This window comes from Drosophila takahashii, chromosome 3R, assembly GCF_030179915.1.
Source record: "Drosophila takahashii strain IR98-3 E-12201 chromosome 3R, DtakHiC1v2, whole genome shotgun sequence".
Classification (NCBI taxonomy): Eukaryota; Metazoa; Arthropoda; class Insecta; order Diptera; family Drosophilidae; genus Drosophila; species Drosophila takahashii.
In genome coordinates this window covers 19243745-19268986 of record NC_091681.1, presented here as the reverse complement: position 1 = coordinate 19268986, position 25242 = coordinate 19243745, and the positions used below count along the sequence as shown (strand labels likewise).

The window sequence follows — 25242 nt, the reverse complement described above, 5'->3', positions numbered from 1 at the left end:
TAGTTTATGGATATTCCAACTAATTCTTATAAGTGGACCATCAAATTAAAAATAATATCCAGCTAAATCTTAAAAAAGTTATACATTTTCGATCTTGCGATCGGCTTACAGTCCTATAAAGATAGCTCCACTTAGGGCCAAACTTTTATTGATTTATTAATCCAACTGCTTTCGATTTAGCGCCAATTCCATACAATAAATCATCAATAAAACATTGGATGGAAAAATCTATTTTATCGTTCGCAATTCCTGCTAAAACGTTGAGTAAGACGAATAGTTTATGCCCCTGATACGAGTTTATGGCTTTACGATGATCGATTGATTAGGCCACAGGCACTTTAGTTCAATGAAATCCCCTCAAGATTGCAAACTGAATCATCCGCACACGATGGCGCTAATCAGATTGTAAACTTTGTCGCCAGGGAGGCCATTTAAGCCTAGTGTATGAGCGATTTGGCCAGCAATACCAGCAATAATAATAATATACGACGGCGGTTTATCTACAAAATGGTGTTACTTTATTGGGTGCTCTAAGCGTACAAATACTTTAGGCGTTTAGGGGTGCTCGTGACCCTCGATTGCACCTGTCCCTCTATGGAGAGTGTCTAGGCCTAATTGCGCATCATGGTGACCAAAGCCACCAGCAGAAGGCTGAGGGCACTGAAGGCATTGACCATGGCGCTGCCATTGCGATAGTTGGCCAGATAGCTGCGGAAGACGCCCAGCTTGGCGGCGGCCCAGTCCAGATTCTCCTTCACGGTGGCCTCGGCGGCGGTCAAGGTGGCCTGCGAGGTGCCGAACTTGGCGCCGTTGTTCTTGTTGAAGGTCTCCAGGTCGGTCAACTGCTGCTGGGTGGTGAAACGGGCGGCGATGTTGGAGATCACAGTGGCCACTGCGGAGTAACCACCCATGCTGCAAGGAACATCAAAAAAATATATTAATCAAATAAGTAAAGAGTAGCAAATAGTAGACTACTTACGCCTCGGCCAGAGCCTCGTATTTCTGGGTCACCAGGGCGAACACCGGGCTCACGTTCTCGTTGTTCTCCGTGTAGAGAGTGGCCAGAACGGAGGACTTGTCCTGCCGGCGGATCTCGTCGCTGATGATCAGGTCGAAGACCTTCTCGATCAGAGCCTGGGTCTTCACGCAGCCGAAGGAGTTCTGCAGCAGGGTCTCCTCGGTGGCCACGGTCTCGTTCTTGAACTTGTTGTACAACGCCTGGAACTCGGTCTCCCCACCCTCGCGCAGACCCACACAGTAGACGGTGGCGCGAATGTTCTTGGGCACGGTGGTCAGCGATGCGAAGTAGCCCTTGGCCTTGCTGATGCAGTCGGAGCTGCCGTAGCGACAGGCCCAGGAGAGGACCTTGGTGCGCAGATAGATCTGCAGGGCAGTGTCACTGGTGGTCTCATTGAAGCCCAGCTCAGTGTAGGCCTTGTTGGTCAGAGCTTGGATGTAGGTGTTAAAGTCGGCGGTATCGTTGCCCAGGCGGATGGTCAGGTAGTTGAAGCCGTTGAAGGCCGACGTCCAGGGAATGTAGTTGGTCTCCGTCTCCAGGTACTCGATCACGTCCAGAGTCAGGTTGTAGGTGACCACGCCGGCCCTGGCCAGATTGAACAGATCGTCGACAATCTGGGCGCGGTTGTTCTCGTGAATGCCTCCCCAGTTGGCGGTGTTCAGCACCTGGTGAATGGCATGCCAGTTGTCCTCATTGTAGTTGACACGGTAGTAGCCAGTCTCCTGGATATTGGCGATAAACCACTTGAAAGGCGAGGCGAAGCCCACAGTTGTGGTTACGCCGGGATTGAGGATGAACTTGGGCGTGGCATTGGCAAAGTTAATCGCCTCACTGGTGGTATAGGAAATGGGCACAGTGTACCTCAGAGTGGCATCGGAGCCGTCGTTTTCCTTCAGCAGGAATCGTTTTTGGGTAAAGGTGACCGAACTCAAATTGGAGTGGACGGAGACAGTGATCAGCGGGTAGCCCACCTGCTCGGTGTAGCTCTTGAAAATGGCCTCAGAGCTGGAGTTGTAGCTGGTATTGGGCCACTTGGCCTGCCATTCTCCCAGCAGATATTCGGGCAGCGAGGGCTTATACTCGCTATAAGAAAAGGTTCCCTTACTCAAGGTTCTAGGAATTGAATTTCCCTCTCAAATACTTACTATTTCTTGAGGTACGCCTGCAGGGCCGCTTGGAACTGCGTCTCGCCCATGGTGTGCTTGATCATCCGGATGAAGGTGGCTCCCTTGTTGTACGAGATGCTGTTGAACATGCGGCTCAAGTGGGCCGGAGTGTAGGTGTTCTCATCGCTCAGCGGATTGGTGGCATTGGTCGAGTCCATGGCCATGACGGACTGCACCTGATCGACCACAAACTGCTTCTCCAGCTCCCACTGGTCCTCGACCATGGCGGTGCCGAAGTACTGGAAGTAGCGGGCGAATCCCTCGTTCAGCCACGTGTAGCTCCACCACTGGCAGGTGACCAGATCGCCGAACCACATGTGCGCCTGTTCGTGGGCCACCACGGCGGCGATGGCCTGGCGGGAGGCCAAAGTGGTCGCCGAATCGTCCACCAGAAGGCTGCGCTCCCTGTAGGTCAGCAGGCCCCAGTTCTCCATGGCTCCGGCCGAGAAGTCGGGAATGGCCGCCATGTCCATCTTGTCGTTGCCCATGCTGTAGTAGTCCTTGTCCAGGTAAGTGCCCATCTCCTTCAGGATCTGGATACCCACGTTGTAGGGATACTGGGTCTGTGCGTAATACTCGGGACGGGCATACACGCCGAAGTCGTCGTCCTTGCGGGCAACAAACTCGGAAATAATAAAGGCCAGCAGATAGGTGGACATTTTAGGAGTGGTCTTGTAGACATCGGTGAAGTAGCCTCTTAAAATGGGAGAAAAAAATAAATAACGAGAATTAGATAATGTCTTTTTAAAATACAAATCATTTAAGTAATTTTTGAATTTAATATAAATTCTACATAAATATTTTGCTGACTAAGAGCCGATTTCTAAATGCCATGCTAACATTTGTCATTGAGTTAAATGGCTTTTTTGGAAACATACAGTGACTCAGTTACTTATCTGAATTCCTCTAACTAGAGCCATAGTTCTAGTTAAATTTGTCAGTCAACAATTCGAAACTGTGAACAATATGCTTGCCTAATCGTCTGTGTAATTCGTTAAAGTAACATCACATTAAGAAATCTGATTATTTTTGTCAAACTTTGAGAACTTAACATTTTCAAAAACTAAATCCAAATTGTTGTATTAAATATCGTAGAATTTCTTACTCCTCAGTGCTGGGTGTAGATGAGATCAGACGGGTGTTACTGGCCGAGTTGTAGGTCCTGTAGCGCTTCAGCGTGACATTGAAGGTGGCCTTGAACTGGGGCTCATCGAAGCTGGGAAAAGCACGACGGGCATGGTTGGTCTGGAACTGGGTGGAGCCGATCCACTTGGTGACATTGTTGTCGTCCACATAGGAGCTGCGATAGAAGCCATGCATGTCGTCCAACATCAGACCAGTGTACACGAAATGGAGGATATATGGCGTATTAGCAACCAAGTTGGCTGCCGTCGTCAGCTGGACAATATCCGTATCATCGTTGGTTGAGTTAACTGCATTAAACTGAGTGGGCAGCGGATTGGCCACACCTTGTTCTGGCTTCAGCCAGTACTCGCTGACCGAATAGGTGAGATTTTTCGAGTGCAGGTGCACGGCATTGGTGGACTGGTTGGCCTGAACTTCGATCCAAACCTCGCCGTCGAAGGTGAACCTCTTGTTGCCATCGGTTTCCAGCAAATAGGGCCTCAGGGTGATGTTGTAGCTAACGGGCTTGATGTGATCGGCCAGACGATAATCCTTCAGCTCGGTGGCAAAGGTTGCCGGCGGCTGGACATCCACAGCTAGTTGCCGAGTTCCTGCCGAAGCCAAGGACACGCAAGCTGCCAGGAGCAGAGCCACTCGCAGGGCGAACATGTTTACTATTGGTTGAAATATAAGAACAAATTATTTTTAAGTACAAAATTTAAATATGAAAAAAATAGAAAAGAATTTATATCTTGAAAAAAGAGCAAAATGGTAATATCAACATCTTTTACTGTTCCTTAAGCAGGCTTCTAATATAAACTAATGGCACTATATTTTATCTTAAATTCATTTTTAGTAATATAAGTATTATTGTAAGTTTTTTTATTATCTCACTATTTTTAACTATTACGCTTAAGGACGTAATTCAAAGTCAATTTATTTTTCAAATTCCTAAGGATATTTTTGTTCGATCTGCGCAATTGTAGTACCAATTTCACCAGAACAATCCACACTTATATAACCACTGAAAACTCACTTTGCAAGGGTTCGATCGCGGACCCGGGACTAGAATTAGTATTTCGCACGCCACTCGGCACGCGATTCGATTCGAAAACTAACTGCCGCCTGGCTTCGGTGCCGGTATATATGGCGAGTGTAAAGCGCTTTTCGACTTGGCCATTATCAGCGGTTTATCTGCAGCCTTTACCGTTTTATTTTGGCCCAGATAAAGTTGGCCTGGTCTATAGATTAAGCGGCGATAGCGATAAGGAGTCATAGCGGTGATTTACACATTTCGCCATTGGCTACCAATCCACTCCGACGTTTTTCGAATATTGCCAGACGATGGCATAACATTTCATTTTCGCTGCACTGCTTGTTTGAGGACGCCTTGGCACTTTATGGTGCACTGCCTCCAATCTTATCGAGCATGATTTGCAGTCTTTCGAGGAGGAGTAGACACTAGCCGGCCGTTGTCTTTGCAATCATGGTGAATTTACAATCCAATTTTGAACAGAGATCGAAAATAACTGTGATGTTTGTTGTTCCTTAAATGTAGCACAAGAAAGAGTCCTGCAAAAAGTTGAAATAAACCAATATGTTTGTTAGCGATTGTAGTTATAATTAAATAGGTAGTAACTGCACCTATTGTATTATTTCACTTGATTCGCCCACTTAAGCTTTTAGTTTTTTTACTATTTTAGTTTTTATTTTATTTATTTATACTCTGGTTTTGCCACATTTACAAACCAATATTTACAATTAAATCATCAATTTAAATATTGTTTAATATTTATATAAATTAAAGCACAATGATAATTGTGTTTTATCAGCATCTTGTTAGTTTCCTTTCCTTCGATTTTACCTTGTATTTGGGTGGATTAATGAAAACTATCGCAAAGTGGCTTGTCAAAACTTAACGACAATCTGTTATCTATATTGCAGTCTTTTAGGAACTTTTTCCTGTTATGAAGCACTTGAAGAATGTTGATTGATGAGGGCCCAAAGCAAATCAGAAATCGAAAGCAAGTTCTTATTTATGGTGTAGAGTAAAATAAAAATGTTAAAAAATAAGTAAACTTCTTACACTTTACTTAATAATAATACCAATAACAAATAAAATCTTTCGTTCTATCTTTCGCAACTGCAACTGATAAAGCCACTAATCTTTTTCCCCAAACTAATATATTAGATTCGCTTTTATGCGAATGGATTTTGATTTCTTTGTTAACTCTTCAAAAACTACAGGTTGGAATTTGGAAATCCCTCGCTTGTGGATTTAGTTGCCAAGGCCGATTAAGCATGTATTTATGGCCTTCTTGTGGGCATAAGAACTCCGCTTTTCAAGGTCTGGGAGGAGGAAATTTATGAGATCACCCCCCGCTTATCTGACCACATCGATCAGGCGATGGCAATTCACGGCCATAAAGCGTTGAAGGGAACTGTAAATTCTTCCGCAAACAAACAAGAGTTTTAGGGAATTAATGGAATTTATTGCGGCACAAGTGCAAATCTATGACTAACTTAGGATCTTAGGATCTAACTTAGAACAGCTTGGCGGCCAGGAGGCAGGCGAGGATGGCCAAGAGGGAGGCGTTCAGGGCGGAGCTGCCGCTGCGGAAGCCGTTCACCCAGGACATCAGAGGCTCCCTGTTGGTGGTCAGCCAGGCGTAGTTGGCATTCACATTGGCATCCACGCTAGCCTGCAGCGTGGTGGGCACGTACTCGGATCCCTTGACGGTGTCCACCAGCTTCTGCAGCGCCTCCTTCTGCTTGTCGTTGACCGTGTAGGCGGAAATGCCGACGATGTCGCTGTACAGGGGATTGACTCCGCCGAAACCGGTGTTCAGCTGGGCGTACTGCTCCCAGTTGTTCTGCAGGAACTCGACGGCGGCCAGCAGACCGATCTCGCCACGCGAATAGGCCGGGCTCAGCAGGGTGATCCTCTCCTGGACCCTCAGGCCGTTGCTGTCATCGATGCTGCTGGACACGAACTTCTCCAGCTGCGAGGAGCTCTGGGAGCATCCAAGCGCAGAGATCAGCAGACGACGCTCGGCCTGGTCGGTGGAGCTCATCAGCTTGTCGTAGACAAAGTCAAAGATCTTGTCGTCGGCCTGCTTCAGGCCATTGCAGTAAACCTGCGACTGCAGATTGGGCTCGATCACGGTGCCCTCCTCCACCATAGCGGTCAGCTTGGCCTTGGTCTCCGTCAGGCAGTTCTCCACACCCGCCAGGCAGGCAATGTTGACCAGCAGGTTGCGGGTGAACTTCACCAGATGCTGCTCGCCGTTCAGATCGTTCACACCGAACTTGTCGTACTGCAGGCTCACCAATTCCCTCACGTAGAACTGGAAGTTGGCGTAGTCGGCATCGCCGCTCAGGTAGCGATTGAACAGGGTGATCACGGTGTTGGCCGCCGACCAGGGGGAGTACTGATCCTCCTGGGGCAGGTAGGTCAGCAGCTCCAGCAGAGTGGCATGGGGCACACGTCCGCTGGTGGCGAAGCGGTACAGATCGTTGATCAACTGGGCTCGGTTCCGGGGATCGATCTTGTGCGGACGGACGAGCAGGCCATTGGTGATCAGCTGCCAGTTGGCGGCGTCGTAGAGAATGCGGAAGTAGCCGGTGGACTTCTTGTTCAGAATCAGCCAGTTGCTCTGGTCCAAACCCGCATCGATGGTGATCTCCGACTGGTTGAGCAGATAGTGGGTGGCCTCGGTGTTGCGGAAATCGGGATTCGAGTGATCGGCATAGTTGATCGGCACGTACCACAACTTGTCGCTGGTGTAGTCCTTGTCATTGGTGTACACCGACTGCTTGACGGTGAAGCTGCCGTTATCGTAGTTACGGGTCACGGTCAACAGGGGAACTCCGCCCTGGTTGGTCCAGCTGCCCATCATGTTGGCCACGGTGGCGGGCACGGCGTAGTTCTCCTCAACGGCGGCCTTGGCAATGGCCTCGAACAGCTTGGTGGGATTGGCAGCAGTGAATTGGCTGGGTGGGGATGGAGAATTACGGATTAAAAAAGTTATCATAGGCTGCATTTAATAGAGCTTGAAAAATATCGAAATTATCGATGTTTTCGATTTTTTTCAAACATTTGTGTTTTTCTGGTTTTATTATAACCACATCCAAGAAAACGTAGATCGTTTTTACATTATTTAAGATCAATTTTAATTTGATATGCGGCCAGGTAAATTTGACCTGGTCGAAAAGAGTATTTCATGTAAAAACGATATGAGTTTTGCATGACCTTCAATTTATATGACCATATCGTTTTTACGGGAACATGTTTTTTTTGTGCAACATTATAATCATTTTGGTAAGATGTAGTTATTTTTTCCTATAAACATCGGTATTATGGATACTTACTTGTCGGTCAGGTAGTTGTGCAGACCACGCTGGAAGACGGTGTTGGTCAGGGCGTGGCGCCACATGTCCAAAACAGAACCGGCCTTGGCATACGAAACGGAGTCGTACAGCAGGGCAATCTCCGAGGGCTTCTGGACGAAGTAGCTCATGGGCCGAGCAGTGGCGCTGGCATCATAGACCAGAGCACTCTGGTAGGAACCGGCATGGAAGGTCTGGAAAATGTCCCACTCGGGATAGGCCTACAAACCACACGTTGAATTAGATACGGAATCATTGGAAACTCTTCATAAAAACCTACCAGATCCACAGCCAGATTCTCGAACAGGGTGGCGAAACCCTCCTTGAGCCACAGATAGCTCCACCATTCGATGGCCACCAGATCTCCGAACCACATGTGCGCATCCTCGTGCGCCTCGATGGTGGCAATGTTGGTCTGGGTGCTGATGGTCGAGTTCACCGGGTTGTACAGCAGGTACTCCTCGCGGTAGGTGGCCAGGCCCCAGTTCTCCATGGCGCCGGCGGCAAAGTCGGGAATGCCAGCCTGATCCAGCTTGGGCAGGGCGAAGGGAACGTCAAAGTAGCCCGACAGGCGCTTCTCCACCAGCATTCCGGTGGTCAGGGCCCACTCCTGGTCGTTCTCGGTTCCCTTGCGGGAGAAGACGCGCTGCGGCAGGCCATTCAGCTCACCCTCCGAGAAGACAAACTCGGAGACGATGAAGGCCACCAGGTAGGAGGGCATGTTCACGGTCTTCTGGAAGGCGGTAACTCCAGAGCTGAAATGGGAAATATAATGTTATTAATAAATCATATATTAGGTATTTTTCTAAAATGTATTTATAACTTCTTTGAACCTCATTTCAAGATAATAAATTGTTCTAGATTTAAAAAATAGTACATCAATAAATATTTACTCCGCAAAAGAAATTAAAAATGTTTTAAAATCTAGAACACCTTAAAATAATATACAGGAATAATATTAATTTTTGTTTTGGATGTACGTAAACTTTACAATATTTATGCTTCCTTTAACTGGCAGCCATTTAAAGTCCTATTTATAATAGGTTTATTGACTGATATCTTAGTTTTGTTTTTCTTATCATTATGTCAAAGTAGCGGTTGTATAATTTTGTGTGCTTAACCAGTGATAATTATGTAACCGACCCATAAGTTCCCATAAAACCTTACTTAATAAGCAAGCAATGATTGGAAATGTAATTTAGATTAACGATAGATTACCAACCTGGAGGCAGCCTCATTCACGGGCATGTTGCTGATAGCATTGTAGCTGGGATCGTGCTTGATGGTGATGGTGAACTCGGCCCTCTTCGAGGGTTCATCGTAGCAGGGGAAGGCGTGGCGGGCGTCGGTGCTCTCGAACTGGGTGGTGGCCAGGTACTTGGTGTTGCCCTCCTCGTCCGTGAAGGTGGACAGGTAGAAGCCTCCGTTGTCCGTGCGCAGGTGTCCCTGATAGTTGATCGTCAGGATCCACGTGGTGCCTTCGGCGAAAGTGAGTCCTGTCTTGCTGAAGGTGAGGAACTCGCGCTCCGCCTCGTATTCGAAGGTCAGTTCCTGGGCCACGGCTTCCGTCACTCCCTGCTGGATAATGCTGGCCGTATAGTTCTCCAGTTGGCGGGCATGAACCACAATTTTGGTGGTTGCCTCGACAACGCTTAGGGTGATCGCAACGGTGCCATTGAAAACAGTGTCGCCGGTGTGCACATTGGTGCTCAAGGACACGGCATAGTGGCTGGGGATCGTCTCGTTGGGCAGGCGGTAGTTATCCTCGTCGGCGAAGGGCACCACTGCGCGCTGGTTGGGATTCTCCAGGCTCTGCAGCTGCTCGAAGGGCGGGAAAGAGCGCACCACCGCCGCCTGGGTGGCGGAAATGGCCAGCAGGAGCACCACAAGTAGGGACATGCCCCCGATCTGAACGCGAACCATGGCGAAAACGCGGCTAGACTAAAGTGCCCAACTCCGAGCAGCCACTTTTAAGCGAAGCCGTTCATCTTATCTGTGGCCCAGGCATAAAGATTACTGCAATCTTGTCGCTTAGAATGACCATTACCCAGTTATGTAGTATAAACTAAATTGAGTAGTAAATCAAGTATTCTACTACCCCTTTGAAACCCATGAATTGGTATTTTCTGTATGGTTGGTAACAATCACGTCTGAGATAATGGCGAATAAGTGTGAACATTCGAAGATAGACAGCTGATAAAGGTCTCAAGTGGATGGACTGCCCTTGATCTGATAAACTTGACTTTTATAGAATCTAAGATTCTCCTCTCTCTCGTCTAAAAACTATTCTACATTCATGTCAATTTAATTAATGAGTTCCAGATTCTTATCAAATAGTGAAAACAGCTATTAATGTCGGAGAGTAAAAGAATCTAAAGCACTTTCATTAAAACTTTCAGCATACTTATCAGACCTGCTGATATGACGGTTAAATAAACACGCCTAGTTACCTTCTAGTATAACCGACTCTTCAACTTTTTTGCTCTTGAGATAAAGACTAGACCGTTAATCCGCAGGGCATTACTAAGCAAATTGTCCAATACTATGTAACAGTAGATTAATTCCCGGAACCACGACAATAAATTTACCTATTGGCTAAGAATAAAAATTAATGTGGCCCAAAATTAGTTCTGAGAGTCCCTCCCACAGCAAAGTCCTGGAACCGCCAATGTATAGATAACTAAAGTAAACCGGTAGTACGACATTTTAAAAATTGTATTGAACTGTTCTTACAGTTTTTATTTTATATAATAATTAATTATCCTGAAATGTACTTTTGAGTAAGATCCATTTTAAAATGATTAAAATGAGAACACTCAATTTTCCTGGGTTCTTTTGAAGGGCAGTCACACCCTCGCAAGGTCAAGCTGGATTAGGTAAACCCCCATCAATTGATTGCAATGCCAGTGGAACTACCTCTTTGTTCTTGAATGTTCCAGATCTCTATCTGATACGGGCACGTGAACTCCATAAACCACTTCGAGCATTGTAAATATCCACTTGATAATCGAATTTCGTCCTAAGCCCCAACTATCAGTGCCTTATCGACAGCCCGGCAATTCCCATTCCCAGAACCGCGATAAGATTGACCAATGCGAAGTGTGGCAACCGAGCCATAAACCGATCAATTCCCAATCCCATCCAGGGAACTTTGAACTTCCCCCACCAGGGGAATCCATCGGTCCAAATTCACCACATCTTTATCAATTCTATTTCGGCTTCGATTAACAAACACATTCATTAATGTTGATTCATGTTACTTTACTGAATTTATGATTAATACTTGACCACATGACTTAGCCTAAAATAGCCAGAAAAGCAGCAGAGCCATCGCACTGACCAGGATCGTGGAGATGGAGGCAGTCAAAGTGGGACTGCCGTTCTCCCTGAAGGAGTCGGCGATCCAGTTGAGCACAGGATCACGGTGGACATCCAACCAAGCGAAGTTGGCGGTAATTCTGGAGTCAATGGTGGTGCTCAGATCATCGTTGAGATAGGTAGGGCCATCCGCCTGCACAACTGCCACCAAAGCGTTGAGCTGTTTAAATGAATGATTAGTTTTCCATGTTTCTTTTTAAGTAGTTATTAAAGAAAACCCACCCTTGTCTTCTGCTTCTCGCTGACCACATAGGTGGCAATGCCACGCAGGGCGGTGTCCAGGGGCTTTGAAGATTCCGACAACTTGGCATAGTTCTCCCAGTTGGTCTCCAGGAAGTCCAAACTGGCTGTGAGACCGATTTCGCTGCGGGAATAGGCCGAGTTGAGCAGGGAAGTGCGCTCCGAGTAGCTCAGACTGTTGGTGGTGTCCAGGGAGAGCCTCAAGAAGTCCAGCAGCTGGCTGTTCTGTCCCGAGCAGCCCAACGAGGAGATGAACAGACTGCGATCGGTGGAATCGGAGGAGGCCAGAAGATCCGACTGCACCCGACTATACACCTCATTGCTGGTGGATCGCAGACCGGCGCAGTAGGCTTGAGTCCTCAGTGTGGCCTCGATAGCAGTGCCGTTGTACAGGTACTCGGAGAGCTTCTTGGCTGACTTGCTGTAGCAGTCAGAGGAGCCCACCTGGCAGGACAGGCTGACCAGGACGATGCGCAGATAGTTGTTCAGGTAATGCTCGCCGGGAATCTCGTTCACTCCTATCTTCTCGAAGATGGGATCGATCAGTCGCTGCACGAACGCCTGGAAGTTGTAGTAGGCATCATCGCCACGCAGGTAACGATCGTAGACGGTCAGAATGGTGTTGGCCGTGGACCACGGAGCGTACTGCTCCTCCTTCTCCAGATAGCTGAGCAAGTTCAGCAGGAGGCTGTGGCTCAAACGACCGGTGTTCACAAAGATGTACGTATCGTACAGCAGCTGAGCCCTGTTGCGCACATGGATCTTCCAGGTCTGAGACTTCAGAACGGCAGCCAGAAGTTCATAGTTCTGCTCATCGTAAATGGTACGAAAGTAGCCATGGTTTTGCAGGTTGGCGAGCAGCCAGGAATCGCTGGCCACCTGAACATCCGAGATCACGGTCTCAGTCACATTCAGTAAATAATGCGTGGCACTCGTGTTGCGATAGTCGGAATTGGAGGCCGTGGCAAAGTTGACGGGCACATACCAGGTGGCCACATTCGCATCATCCTTGTCCGCCACATAGCGTTTCTGGGTGATCGTGAAGGTGCCAGTCTCGTAGTTACGGGTCACGGTGAGCAGGGGATAGCCGGCCTGGTGGGACCAGCTGCTGAAGATGTTGTCCACCGAGGTGGGCAGCACAAGGCCCAACTCATTGGCCGACTCCTGGAAGGAGGCAAACAGGTCCCACTCGTCGCAGGAGGTGTACTTACTGTATTAAATTGAAGAAAAATAATTAGAAAATGGGAATATTAAAATGTAGAAAAAGTTCACTCGGACTTTTAAATACAATTATATACAAATTAATTAAATCTGTAGAGGATCTTTAGATTTAAATTAAATCTGTAGAGGATCTTTAGGTTTATATTTTATTTTTTAAATAATATGGAAATTATAGTCCAGGCAGTCTGCTAAAGTTTCCTAAAATACTCCTGTTAACTATTGATACTTCCCTTGTATAAGGTCTAAAAAGTATGCTATAGAAATCTACTATTATAAAATATTTCGTTCTTAAACTGATTTCAAAAACTTTATAATTTTGTCATGGCATGATTTCTTACAGAATGTGTAACCTGTAATCAGTACTCACTTCTTGGTCAGGTACTTGTTCAATCCCGTGCGGAAGACCTTGTCCGACCAGGCGTTCTTGAACATGTAAAGAACGCTGGCGGGCTTGGCGTACGAGAAGGTGTTGTATCGGTTGGAGATCTCGTTGGGAGTCTGGACGTAGTGCGTCATGGGAACGGCGGAGGCCAGGGCATCGTTCAGCAGGGCGCTGTTGTAGTCGTTCACATGGTAGATCTGATAGGTGTCCCACTCGGGGAAGGCAATGTCGTTCGATTCGTACGAGAAGAGGGTGGCGAAGCCCTCCTTCAGCCACAGATAGGTCCACCATTTCACGGACACCAGATCGCCGAACCACATGTGCGCGTACTCGTGTCCAATGATGTTGGCAATGTTCGTCTTCAGGTTGATCGTCGAGTTCTCCTTGTTCCACCACATGTACTGCTCGCGGTAGGTGGCCAGTCCCCAGTTCTCCATGGCTCCGGCCGAGAAGTCCGGAATGCCGGCCTGGTCCAACTTGGGCAGGGCGAAGGGAACGCCAAAGTAGCCGGCCAGACTGGACTCCACCACCAATCCAGACCAAAGGGCCCACTCCTGCTGATCCTGCTTTCCCTTGCGGGAGAACACACGCTGGCGCAGGCCATTCAGTTCGCCGGTGGTGGACTCAAAATCGGACACGATGAAGGCCACCAGGTAGGTGGACATCTTAGGCGTCGTCTGGAAGACGGTGACTCCAGAACTAAAAGGGAAGAGCATTGAGAAATAAGAAGTTAATAGTGCAACATCTTGTGAAATGCACATAAAATATGTTGTTCATGGTCAACACTGCGTATGATTTATTTGAGAATTACTCCTTAAATATCTATAATACCAACCTGCTGGTAGTCTCATTCACTGGCATGTTGCTGATGGCAGTGTAGGAAGCATCGTGGTGGATGGTGATGGTAAAGTTGGCCCTTCGGGCGGGCTCATCATAACAGGGGAAGGCGTGACGGGCATTGGTGCTCTCAAACTGCGTGGTGGCCAGGAAGCTGTAGGAGAAATATATTATTAAATATAAATTTTCTGGTCAAAACGATGGTCACACTTTATTTATGGTGTCATGTCAAAGCAAGGAGATTATTAAGATAAGCTAAATTGAGTTCTTTGATAAGAAATTAGGCTAGCAGAAACTACCCAATCAAGTACAATCGGTATTAAAAGTTCGATAAGCACTTGCACGTCGGGTACATTCCTTCTTAATCCAATAAAAAGTGAGCCAAGTACAAATAGCTAAGAGCTCAAAATAGAGATATTTTTAAACGTTTTTCGAGAGGATAGGTTACCCATTTAAAGGAAACTTACTGCTGCTGGCCATCATCATCCGTATAGCTGGAGATATAGAATCCGCCCATGTCAGATCGGTGGGTGCCGTTGTACTTGATGCTTAGGGTCCAGTTGGTGTCGGCTGCGAAGATCTCACCGTTGGTCGCTGTGAAGACAAGGAATTCCCGCTGCAGTTCGGGGGTCACGGTAAGTGGAATGGCGGTGGGCGTGGCCACATCCCGACTGATAATCGAGGCCTCGAAATTCGACGTCTGGCGGTAGTGCAACGTTATATTCGGGGTCTGCTCCAGGACCCGCAGATTGATATCGACGGTTCCATTCCATTGGGTGTCTCCGGTGTGGACATTTGTCCAGAGTTCCACATTATAGGTTTCGGGTTCGGTGGTGTTCGGCAGTCGATAGTTGCCAGCACTATTGTCATCCACGCGGGGAGTGGCGAAGAGGGCGGCTCCCTTGGTCTCCAGCTGACCGTCGTCCAAGGACAACGAAGGGATCAGGCGCGCCTGCAGGCTGCCCACTGCCAGGAGCAGGAGGACACAGGAGTTCAGCAACCACCGTGCCATGTTGGCTGCTTGGTTAGTGAGGAGCCGCCGCTTGGACACGACTTATTTATGGACTTGGCCTTATCTTATCCTCATCGCCGATCGCCATAAAGATTGTTGCGCAATACTCGATAAAACCGGCAAATCGCCGGTTATTGGCCAAGAGTGCACTGGGCCAAGCCAATCGTGAAGTACAATTAAGTAGTAAACCGTTCAGATATCGGCTAGTCTGGGCGTTCTTAAAGGCTGTCAAGTCGGTGCTCAAAAATTGCAAGTTGTTTTGCCGATCTTATAGAAAGTAAACAAGTACCCAATTTGTGAGTACCCTTTCTAATCACCCTCAAAATTATTCAGTAGCCTGATGCTTATCAAAATTTGAGGTGATATCATTGTAGTACTTTATTATTAATCAAATTAGTATTCTAACTATTAGCCATCGGGTCTAAAAACAATTACGCAGTAAATTTTTAAATTATTGCCTCGTCTGGAACGCGTAAGAGTTTTAAGGTACCGAAAAAGTGCAAGTTGTCACGGCTATATAATCAAAACAGTTATAAATACTCGTGAAAAATGATTATAAGTGTTTATTTAATTGGCAAGTCATTTGGTGGAAATGCCCAAGGATATAAACTGATCAAAATAAAACTATAATTATTATTATTAAGGGCATTTAATACCATTTATAGTGGCAGCTCAAAGTTTAATTAATTAAAGCTTTATTAATAAATTAGTATTATTTATTTTTTAATGTAATATAGAAGAATTTTTAAAATTTTTCTGATTTTATTATATAAAAAACAAAGTAAATGCGAAACAATGAAATTTTATAATTCCATTGAAAAGTGCGAAAATACTCTTTTTAAAGTTTGGCGTATAAAAATAGGCTATAGATCAGATGACTATTTATGGCCGATGAATTGCGTTTTATACCTGCTTATCAACTCCCCACAGAACCATATACCATATACAAACTAAGTTCACTTATCGGTTATTCGCAAAGTGGTGAAAAGCTCTAAACTGTTAATTGATTTTACTCGAGTGTGTTGTTTTATAGGAATTAATTTATTTGGTAAAAAGCTTGTACTTATGAAGTCTCTAGTAGAAACAAGAGCGATCACCGATCACCTATACATATCAACTATTTGTAACGCACTGCGCAACACCCTAGTTGCCTCCTTCAGCATTCCCTCTGGCCGGCTGGATCCATTGGCCGCACTGAGGGATGCGGCCAACAGGGCATCGCTTTTGCCGGACAGCTGAGGGATCTCGTCTAGCAGCCAGTTGTGGATCTGCTGCTCGAACTTGTCCTGGAAGTCTTCGCTGATCTTCACCTTCTTGCCCACCAGGGGCGAATCCGATTCGATCAGGCTTTGGCTGGGATAAAGACCCTCCGACTTTATGTGGTTTGCAATAGTCTGGCGCAGCCTCACAAACTAAAAGGAATTATAATAAATATTTGAGATGCCTTAATAAAATGTTATTTTCGACTCACTTGCATCCTCTGATGTCGGGGAACAAATCCGGCTAGCTGTTTAAAGTGTTCCAAGAAGTTGGGCGACCGGCAGAGCCGCCTGTAGTTGCGCTCGATGTACTGCCAGATGATCGGACGAGAGGCCAGATTCGATTTGTAGACATAAAGCAGATACATCATGTCCTCGGGTTCGGTCAGGATCAGATGGGTGGAATTCTCGCCCAGCAGGACTTCCAGGTAGTAGTTCAGGTGCCTATGACTCTGAGTGCACCGTAGTGCATAAATCAAGTCGTCGTAGTAAACCGACTCGCGATCTGCCTCCTGCAGCATATCTATTACCGTGTGAAAGTCCCGATCGCTAAGGTAACGAGCTCCCATGCACATGACAGTATCGTAGGTGGCAAAGTATTCAGATTCCGTTGTCAGGTTGATTTTATTGATGATATACTCCTTGGCCACGCGGCGTGTGTAGTCCAGGCACTCGGGAAGATCAGCTGAGCAGGCCATTTGAAGGATCCCATTGCTTGCATCCAGAGACGTGTTCAAACTCTGTTCCACGTAAACCCGCCGGAAAATCGGACTGACCAGGCGGCGCACGAACTCGTTGAAGAGGTTCTGTGAGGATGTTCCAAAAAGGTTCCTCGTCAAACACTCGATGGAATCTGCCACTTGGTACCACGTCAGCATGTCCTCCTCGAACTCAAGGTACTTTAGTATTTCGAACACCACGGCCACCTGTTCGATTTCGTTGTGCTCGATGAGGGGCTTTAGATCCCGGAAGAGACCGGCTCTATTTATGCGATGGATCACTGAGTGATTGGCCTGCAGCTGCCTGGCAATGGCCATCAGATTATCCGTATCGTAGTGAACGAGATAGAAGCCCGTCTCCTGTTTGTTCACCATAAGCCAATCCCTGCCGCTGAGATGGATATTCAGATCCTCCAGGGCCACCGAATACTGCGATTGGGGCGGCATGAATATCTCCGCTTGGGTGTCCTCGAAACCGGGCGACTGTGAGGTGGCAAAGTTGATTGGTATCCACCAGAGCTCGTCCTTGGAGTGCACCGATCGCTGTCTAAATGTGATGGTGTTGTTCTCGTAGTTCCGCGTGACCATCAAAATGGGCATCCATTCACTGTGCGTCCAGGAGAGCATGATGTCCCTTATGCGCGACGCCCATGACTTCTGGGAAAGGTACTCATCCTCCTGAATTTCCGTCTGGAGGGCATCGAAGAGGTTCAGCTCGTTGGCCACGCTATAATGACTGGGGCAAAAAGAGCAGAGGACCTTGACCCATGAATTCCAATTGACCAGTTCGAGGGGCCAGACTCGAAGACTTACTATTTCTCCAGAAAGTGACTGATGCCTCGCACGAAGAGCTTCTGCCGGAAGGCGTTGTGGAACATCTTGATCACGCAGGCGGCCCGCTTGTAGGAGATGATGTCGAAGACCTTCATGATATCCTTGTCACCCTCCACGTAGTAGGTCATCGGGCGGACATCAAAGAAGCTGTTGTAGCTGAAGGCACTGTCAGCCTCTTGGGAAATAAAGACGTCCATTATTTCGTACTCGGGGTAGAGCTATGAGATAAAAAAGAAGAATATTAATGGAACAATTATAAAATAAGAAACAGTATAATGGGTATAGTTAAAGCTGGTGTTAAGGTGAGATTAGGGGTGGGTTAAGGTAATGAAAAGGCGCTGTTTAGCTGCTTAACTATAGTAAAGTATAAAATATGTTTTCATGACCCACCAAATCAGTGATCACATAGCCGAAGTATGTTGCAAATCCCTCATTCATCCAAGTGTAGGTCCACCACTCCGGCGAGACCAAATTGCCAAACCACTGATGGGCGATCTCATGGTTCTGAGTAATCTTGTCCCAAATCGGATGGCGTTGATCCGTCGATCCGTTCATCAGCAAATTGGAGTCCTTGTAAGTGATGAGACCCCAGTTCTCCATGGCTGCTCCATAGTTCCTCTTTAGCGCCACGTGATCCAATTTTGGCAAGGGATAGGAAATGCCGAAATAATCCTCGAATGCCGCCACCGTCCTCACTGCATTCTTCAGGGCATGATGACCCTTTTTCTTGTAAATCGGCGGGGTGTAGATACTTTGAGTGACCCCTCGATAAGTCTCAGAGATGCTCTCGAAATCGGAGATGACAAAGGCCACAAGGTAGGTGGAAATTGGAGGGGTTGTATGAAACAAGGTGGTTTTTAATTCGCTATGAAGAAAGTTAGAGTTATTAGGGTTAGAATCTTGAGAAACTTTATTGTCTTACCCATGCGACAGTATTTCCTTGACTGGCATATTTGATATGGCCGAATGGCTGCTTCCGTGGGTTATCCTTATACTAATGTTTGACTTGAATCCCGGTTCATCGTAACAGGGAAAGATAAGACGTGCATATGTGGGCTCCGATTGCGTGGCGGCTACGTATCTGTAAGATTTTAATAGTTGGGACTTTCTCATTATAATCTATCTATAAGCACTAAAGAACTAAAGTACCAATTAAATCTGCTTCAAAGATAACCTCTTGTTGCCAACTGTAATTGACGTCTGCTGTCCGCCTATGAATAATAATTAAACGAAATCATTTCAGTTCAAAAATTCCCAGTCCCATTTTCAGATCAACGAACGCTAAACAAAAAACCAGTCACAGCCTGCGGCTGCCGGAATGATCAATCACTTAGAGAACCTGCTCTCACTTCCACGGAACAATCGGGTCTCGTTATTCCCAACCGAAAATCATGGGTCATGCGAATATGTTGCCCAACCGAAATGAAAACAAATCGCGGACTTGAGCGTAATGCAAATACTACCGACGATCGTTTTTGTTGTCATTTCACTATCTACCGGCCACTGATAAGGTGCGACTCCTAATTGGTGACACAGTCATTCCCCTTTATAAAGAATCCCCCCATTGAGAAGTCACAATGTTTACATCGTCACCCTGGTGACGCGCCCGGATCAACCGATTCCGCCATATGCGATGAGCATGTACCATATATTTGTATATATATATATACATTTGATAGCGATAAAGTCCGAGGGAAGTGTCTACGCCAGCAAAAGTAATTAAAAGGCAATGCCAAACAAATGGAAATAATAACAAAATAAAAGTGAGAGCGCAGGCCGAGTGAAGTGACCAAAACAAAGTGCACACCGAATCTATCTCCGGGTTATGTAAGAGCAGCTTACTTTTAATCTGAATGAGCGCGTGCCTGCCAGTGGGTATTTCCTCAAGAGAAATAAAGTACTTTTTATGGATATCATATCCAGCTTACCCCACAGACTATCGTGATTTATGATAAGCAGTAGCCCCGTTGTCATAAAAAAGAAAGATAGCCGAAATAAAAAGAGATCGTAATGAAACTTTTCTAAATTTAACTACTAGAATTAGCTCGAGGTTTTTGGGTTTTTACACCTATGAGGCACTGTTGCCACCAAAGATAAACTACTCACGAGGTGCGGTTGGTCTCCTCATCCCTATAATCCATGTAGTAAAGACCCGCGGGGCGCGACGTCATGGTGGCCGTGTAGAGGATCTCCAGGCGATATTGCTGGCCCTCCTCGAAGGCCGCGTAATTCTCCCTGGGATGGATGATGAGAAAAGCCCCCGCGTGATGGAGCGTGTGTGTCAGGTCGTCAACGATCTCGGATCCTACGTCCGTCAACTGGCGGACAGTAATCTGAATATCGGACAGGTTCTTGGCGTGCAGCACTATCTCGTTCGTCGACTGCCGAATGGCTACGTCAATGGTGGCATTTCCGCTGAAGAGCAGCGTGCCCTTGTGAATATCGCTGGAGATGTGCAGCTGGTAAAACAGCGGATAGGTTTCGTTGGGCAGTCGCAGGGAACGCTCCCTGCGCTGGGGTTCCGCCAGAGATCCGCCGACCACCAGGGCCAGGGTCACCAGAAAAGCACCCGAAACCGCCACTCCAGACAGCGGCGTGATCATGGTGATACGAATAACGCGCACCGAATCGAATCGAATCGAAAAACTGTATCTGTTCGCGCCCTGGCAACCGCAACTCGACTGAGCGGCGGCAACGGGCACCCCGGTGGTTATAGCTAAAGCCCCAGCAGTCCCAGGCCCAGATAAGATAAGCGGGACGGCTGATCGATGGGCACTCGTATAAGAGAATAAGAGCAGGCAAACAACTCGATTCGGTTTCGGTTGGAGTGAGTCGGCCACTCGAGGGAGCGTCATTGAGCAGGTCACGGTGCGGTCCTTGGCACACTAACAACACACACACTCCCCGATGCGGGCTTTCCACCCAAACTCACTCTTTTCCCATATCAGGTGGTTGTGCACAGCCACATCCCTAGGGGTATACTCGAACTTGTTCAACCCCTAATTGTATAGGGTGCACCACTAAGAACCTGTTTCCTGTAGATCAAGAATATCTAAATTTTGTATTGTCTTTCAGTATTTTTTATAAGAACTTATGTTCTAACTAATATACATTTTTAAGCTGGATTATAAATATTGTTAAAATAAGATTTTGTTGTTCACAATTTTTAATGGTTAAATATTATAAAACAGCCAGAGTTTATATATATTAGACCCTGATAATATATTTTAAAATCCCCAATTAATATGATGATCTTTGAAATACTTTGACTCAGATCAGATCATACGATCAATAGTACCCCTAATATATTGTTATCGGAACCATCAGTACCTGTCATAATAAGTTATGATTTATATTTTTACCTTCGTGCCTACGCATATATTTTCAAACTCATACAAAATAAGCGGGAATGAAAATGAATAAGGCGAATTAGACGGTATCTGGTAGTCAGAATAACGCTGCTCTATTAGTCACTGCTTTCGTTGTCTCTGCGCTTCGTTCGAGAAGTCGAGATCGTTTATTAGTCGCGAGCCAAAAGCTGAGTGCCTCAGTTGAAGCTTAACTTTGCCAGCGAGAAGATGATTCATACGTTCGCACATCTGGGTCTTTTACTGTGTATCCTGGTTTATGTGGCTGCATACCAGGATCAGCAGAGTAAGCATTGTAAACCAGATGGGGGATATGTAAGTTTTTATTATTTTTGGATTAAGTTTATTTATTTTATAATTAAAATACTCTTTTATTAACAGTGCCAGTTGCATACGGATTGCTGTTCGGGAACGTGCAGAACATACAATTTATATTGCATCCCTGCAGTTGACCACTTCGATCCAATTAAAGTGAATAAGATTAATATTTACGATGTGATGAAACCCAAGCCAATTAAAGATCAGGTGCAAATTTATGGTCTACCTGATGAGTCAGACCCACTGGATGATGTTTTTGCTATTGAACCAAAGACAAATTATGCCGCAGAATGCAATCAAATTGGTGAACCAGTAAGTTCACTTCTTTATCCGTTTGACCAACTTTCACTTTCGTTTTCTACTAATTTTCCAGTGCTCTCGGGCAGAAGAATGCTGCAATTTGCGATGCCACACTTATTTGCACAGGTGTGTCACCTAAAAAACTCAAAATAATCAGGAAATACATATGAAAGCCAGCTAATTACCAAAAAAATCCATTAAGGAAAGGTGCAGCCTTCTATATATTAAGTGGAAAAAATTGTATAATTGTATGTCTAATATTGGCAATATTATTTGATTGTTTTTATCTTCATAAGTCTGTGCTGAAATAAAAAAAGGGTGCAAATTTCGTATTATTTTTAAACAAAAACTTAACCAGCTTATGCGATTGGCGGTTTCTCCTAAGCGTTTTAAAAATAGAAAAACAATCCAAAATGGCATAGATGTCGGAAAAACCTTCACTGTCGCTGTAAGCTATTAAATTGATAACGCAAATGTTTAATTTGTGTTGTTCGAAAAAATACCCAACATTTAAATGAACTGATAATTTTAATTACTTCATTATCGAAAGTAAAAAGCCGGAATGGCAAGAAAGCGAAAGCTTAATGCCAGTTGATCGTTAATACTGTTAGTTGGCGAGGAATTAAAGAGTTTTGGATTCAAACTCATGTAGTTTGTGTGATTTTAGTTATCAAAATTCCTGGGGTTATATCGGAGAAAATTAAAAAAAAATGGAAGACACTTAAAGATGACCTTAGCCTACTGAAATCAATAACAAAATAAATCAAAAGCCCCACCCTAGGAATTGTTCGACTTCAAAAATATTGTGATACTGGTATCTGGTATCGTTTTCGATGCGTTGACATTAAATATTGACTGGGCAAAATTATCTCGAGCGCTTTGACACAAATGTAACCCGACCTCTTGACTTGGGCAAACAGAGTAGCCCGTCGAACAAGCCCGTAGAGTTGCAATTAATTATGGCCGCTGGGTCGGCAAGCCAATAATTGAGGAGTTTAAAAGCCAAGTTCGGACCAACGTCGGTCGTTAGTTCACTTTGTGTTAGAAACCGCTTTAAAGTCATAATGTGGGCCATTCTGTTGGTTCTCCTAGTGTTTGCTGTAAGAAAAATGAAACATATATTGAAAAATAAAAAGTGGTCTATTGTATTAAGCAATAAACATACAATGAGTATGAAAAACCAATTATAAAAGAATTCATGGAAATTAACAATTCAATTAGAATTTAATATTTTTTAAATTTTGTTTACACCTTGCTTAAATATAACTGAAACATGTTTTACTTACCTATTTAGTCCCAAATTCAAGCAATGCCCGCTGGCAAGGACTCGTCTCTGAAGGATGCCAAATTGCCATTGATTTCGAAGCCACCGTTGCAGCAGCCACCGAACCCTCTCAACCAGGATGAGGTTACCATGTTCACCAACATGTTTCTTAGCCTGTTCCGTGGAGTGGCCGACTACAGAAACATGGTAGCCGCCGATACAGTCCAGAGTGTTTGGCAGAGTCCGCCAGTTGTTGACTTCAGCCACCGTCTCTTTGCCACCTAGAAATATTGTTATTTAATCCGAAACTGTTTTTTGCTAAACAAACTGTAATTACATTGCCGATAAAAGTAATCTGTTTTATATTTTTCCTGAGAGCGGTATAAAAAAGTTATTCTCGTGGAAGAGGCTTCAGTTAGGAAATCAACATGAAGCTTTGTGCAGCTATCGTTATTGTCATCCGGATATTATTGGGAATGGCCATCGCTTTACCCACTCTTCAGATCGAACCTAGACACATACCATATGGCTTGGATGAATTTCGGCCATTCCTTGTTAGAAATTCCACCGATGTGCTGCCTTTGTCAAAAAATTTGACCCAAGTAATTAGCTAAAATGCGTTGGATTCATATTCTTTGTTGGCTAATAGAGTACTTTTTCCGACAGATACAACGACTTCGATGGGCCGATAAATGTGTGCAGTTTAGGAATAAATGCACAATGGCAGAGCATTGTTGCAGTCTAAAATGCTTGAAACGTATTTATCGCTGCATTACCTAGATAAGGTTCAAATGATTATAAAATAAATAAAAATAAAATGGAACTACCTAATACCTAAAATAAAACAAAGACACAGACTCTACTCCTTTGTTGTATTAAAAATAAATCTTTAAATTTGTTCGTTAGAAAATATCTTCAGAAATAATTGGCAATTCATTACCTTATAGTTTATCCCTAAAAGTATTCATCAATAACTAGTGTACGCTTATTTATTTTGTAAAACGTTTTAAGTATTTTTTTCGGCAGACATTTAACGAGCTCTTTTCCGTTCTCTTATACACACGACTTCCTATAATAAACCGTAACAAATAATAGTTTATAATAAACTAACCATGAACGTCAGTTGGATCTGTACATTCCCAGCATGAAGAGGTTGATCACACTAGGTCTTTTAATCTGTATCCTGATGCTGGGCTGTGTGGCTGATCCTGGAGTGCAGAGTAATGCAACTAGTATCAGTACGAGTACGAGTACTTCCAGGTATTGTCAGCCAAGTGGCGGATATGTAAGTTTGCTTTATAAATAATCTGTATTAGAAACTTTAATCCTTATTTAATTCCCAGTGTCGATTTCATACGGATTGCTGTTTGGGAAAGTGCATGCAAGTGCCCGCAGAATGTCGCTGATGGATTAAATTTACAACTTTTAAAATATTTGCAATGCCTGGAACCTTTTTAGTATTATCTCTTCTACAGCTAATATAACCTCTTAGGTATTCAAATCACTAAAAGTATTTATATAACAATTAGCTTAATAAACAATTCCTAAAAAATAGAGCGTAAAGCGTCTAGATTTAATAAGCTCTTCATCTGTTTATTCATTCAATCGCCTGGTCATAATGAACTTTTGCACATTATCTGACACGCATATTAGTTGCACATATTAGTTACACGTATTAGTAGTACATATTAATTGAGATAGAAAAGCAAAAATCTCCAGTTGAACTTGAATATTGGCAGCGTAAAAATGCTGATCGTCCGATTTGGAATTTTGTTGAGTATCCTCGGCCTTGTGGCTGCGAACTGTCAACGAAATGGAGAAACTGTATGTTTGCAATATTTTCATTGGAAATAACATTAATTATACTTTAAATCCTAGTGTCATATGCATACGGATTGTTGCTCAGGACAGTGCCTAACATACCTATCCCATTGTGCAGCTTGTCCAAATTGCCATTTGCCTATGCAACTGGGATAAGCCCCACAAACATGCTCGATCACAATTAAACAAGATGTATATTAAACAGTTAATAAAATTATTGAATTATCCTGCTAAATGTTTCATCTTATAAAGGCATCTAAAAGTATGCAGTGAAAAAAACGAGGATTATTCAGTACAATTCTGGAATACAAAATTAATGTTGCATACTTTATTTTCGTAATTTATTTGCTAATTTATTTCACTCTCGGATTAACCGCTTTATGTTTACTTCTTAAAATTTTTCCGCTCTTTATTACTCGCTTTTCAAAAGACGATCAATGATCAGTGCAACCTGCACCGTTCCATTAACTTTTGATGTAATTACTAAATAAAGTAGGTACTCTGTAAAACAAAAGTTTTGCAAAATTTTCTGTATGAATCATTTAAAGTAAGTATGTATTGTTAAATCGACAATGCCTTAAAAAACTGCAG

General features: G+C 44.7%; 6 protein-coding genes across 7 annotated transcripts; 2 read left to right on the top strand and 4 right to left on the bottom strand.

Moving 5' to 3' along the window:
* Window positions 1–495: 495 nt before the first annotated feature.
* Window positions 496–4425, bottom strand: LOC108064542 (membrane alanyl aminopeptidase). The gene is made up of 5 exons (XM_017152120.3): window positions 4346–4425; window positions 3290–3983; window positions 2164–2880; window positions 980–2101; window positions 496–912 (listed from the first exon to the last, which is right to left on the bottom strand). Exons 2-5 carry the CDS (start codon window positions 3976–3978, stop codon window positions 612–614), a joined length of 2829 nt encoding a protein of 942 aa, XP_017007609.2. The 5' UTR covers window positions 3979–3983; window positions 4346–4425; the 3' UTR covers window positions 496–611.
* Window positions 4426–5779: 1354 nt separating this feature from the next.
* Window positions 5780–9635, bottom strand: LOC108064532 (aminopeptidase N). The gene is made up of 4 exons (XM_017152104.3): window positions 8921–9635; window positions 7979–8453; window positions 7681–7919; window positions 5780–7302 (listed from the first exon to the last, which is right to left on the bottom strand). The coding sequence occupies exons 1-4, from the start codon at window positions 9619–9621 to the stop codon at window positions 5853–5855; spliced, it is 2865 nt and encodes a 954-aa protein (XP_017007593.2). The 5' UTR covers window positions 9622–9635; the 3' UTR covers window positions 5780–5852.
* A 1344-nt stretch (window positions 9636–10979) lies between these two features.
* Window positions 10980–14790, bottom strand: LOC108064533 (aminopeptidase N). The gene is made up of 5 exons (XM_017152105.3): window positions 14224–14790; window positions 13755–13910; window positions 12905–13618; window positions 11299–12526; window positions 10980–11236 (listed from the first exon to the last, which is right to left on the bottom strand). The coding sequence occupies exons 1-5, from the start codon at window positions 14766–14768 to the stop codon at window positions 11000–11002; spliced, it is 2880 nt and encodes a 959-aa protein (XP_017007594.2). The 5' UTR covers window positions 14769–14790; the 3' UTR covers window positions 10980–10999.
* Window positions 14791–15627: 837 nt separating this feature from the next.
* On the bottom strand, window positions 15628–20249 carry LOC108064550 (endoplasmic reticulum aminopeptidase 1). The gene is made up of 6 exons (XM_017152132.3): window positions 19687–20249; window positions 18503–18661; window positions 17971–18445; window positions 17560–17798; window positions 16240–17482; window positions 15628–16180 (listed from the first exon to the last, which is right to left on the bottom strand). The coding sequence occupies exons 1-6, from the start codon at window positions 20181–20183 to the stop codon at window positions 15869–15871; spliced, it is 2925 nt and encodes a 974-aa protein (XP_017007621.2). The 5' UTR covers window positions 20184–20249; the 3' UTR covers window positions 15628–15868.
* Window positions 20250–23249: 3000 nt separating this feature from the next.
* LOC108064364 (uncharacterized) lies at window positions 23250–23633 on the top strand. The gene is made up of 2 exons (XM_017151853.3): window positions 23250–23432; window positions 23497–23633. The coding sequence occupies exons 1-2, from the start codon at window positions 23259–23261 to the stop codon at window positions 23608–23610; spliced, it is 288 nt and encodes a 95-aa protein (XP_017007342.2). The 5' UTR covers window positions 23250–23258; the 3' UTR covers window positions 23611–23633.
* Window positions 23634–23941: 308 nt separating this feature from the next.
* Window positions 23942–24878, top strand: LOC108064427 (conotoxin ArMKLT2-0112). Of its 2 annotated transcripts, none has more exons than XM_017151935.3 (3): window positions 23942–24115; window positions 24174–24654; window positions 24709–24878. In XM_017151935.3, the coding sequence occupies exons 1-2, from the start codon at window positions 23975–23977 to the stop codon at window positions 24234–24236; spliced, it is 204 nt and encodes a 67-aa protein (XP_017007424.2). In that variant the 5' UTR covers window positions 23942–23974; the 3' UTR covers window positions 24237–24654; window positions 24709–24878. The 2 variants fall into 2 exon arrangements, 1 of the variants encoding a protein (XP_017007424.2); XR_011419054.1 differs by having other exon boundaries at window positions 23984–24090.
* Window positions 24879–25242: the final 364 nt, after the last annotated feature.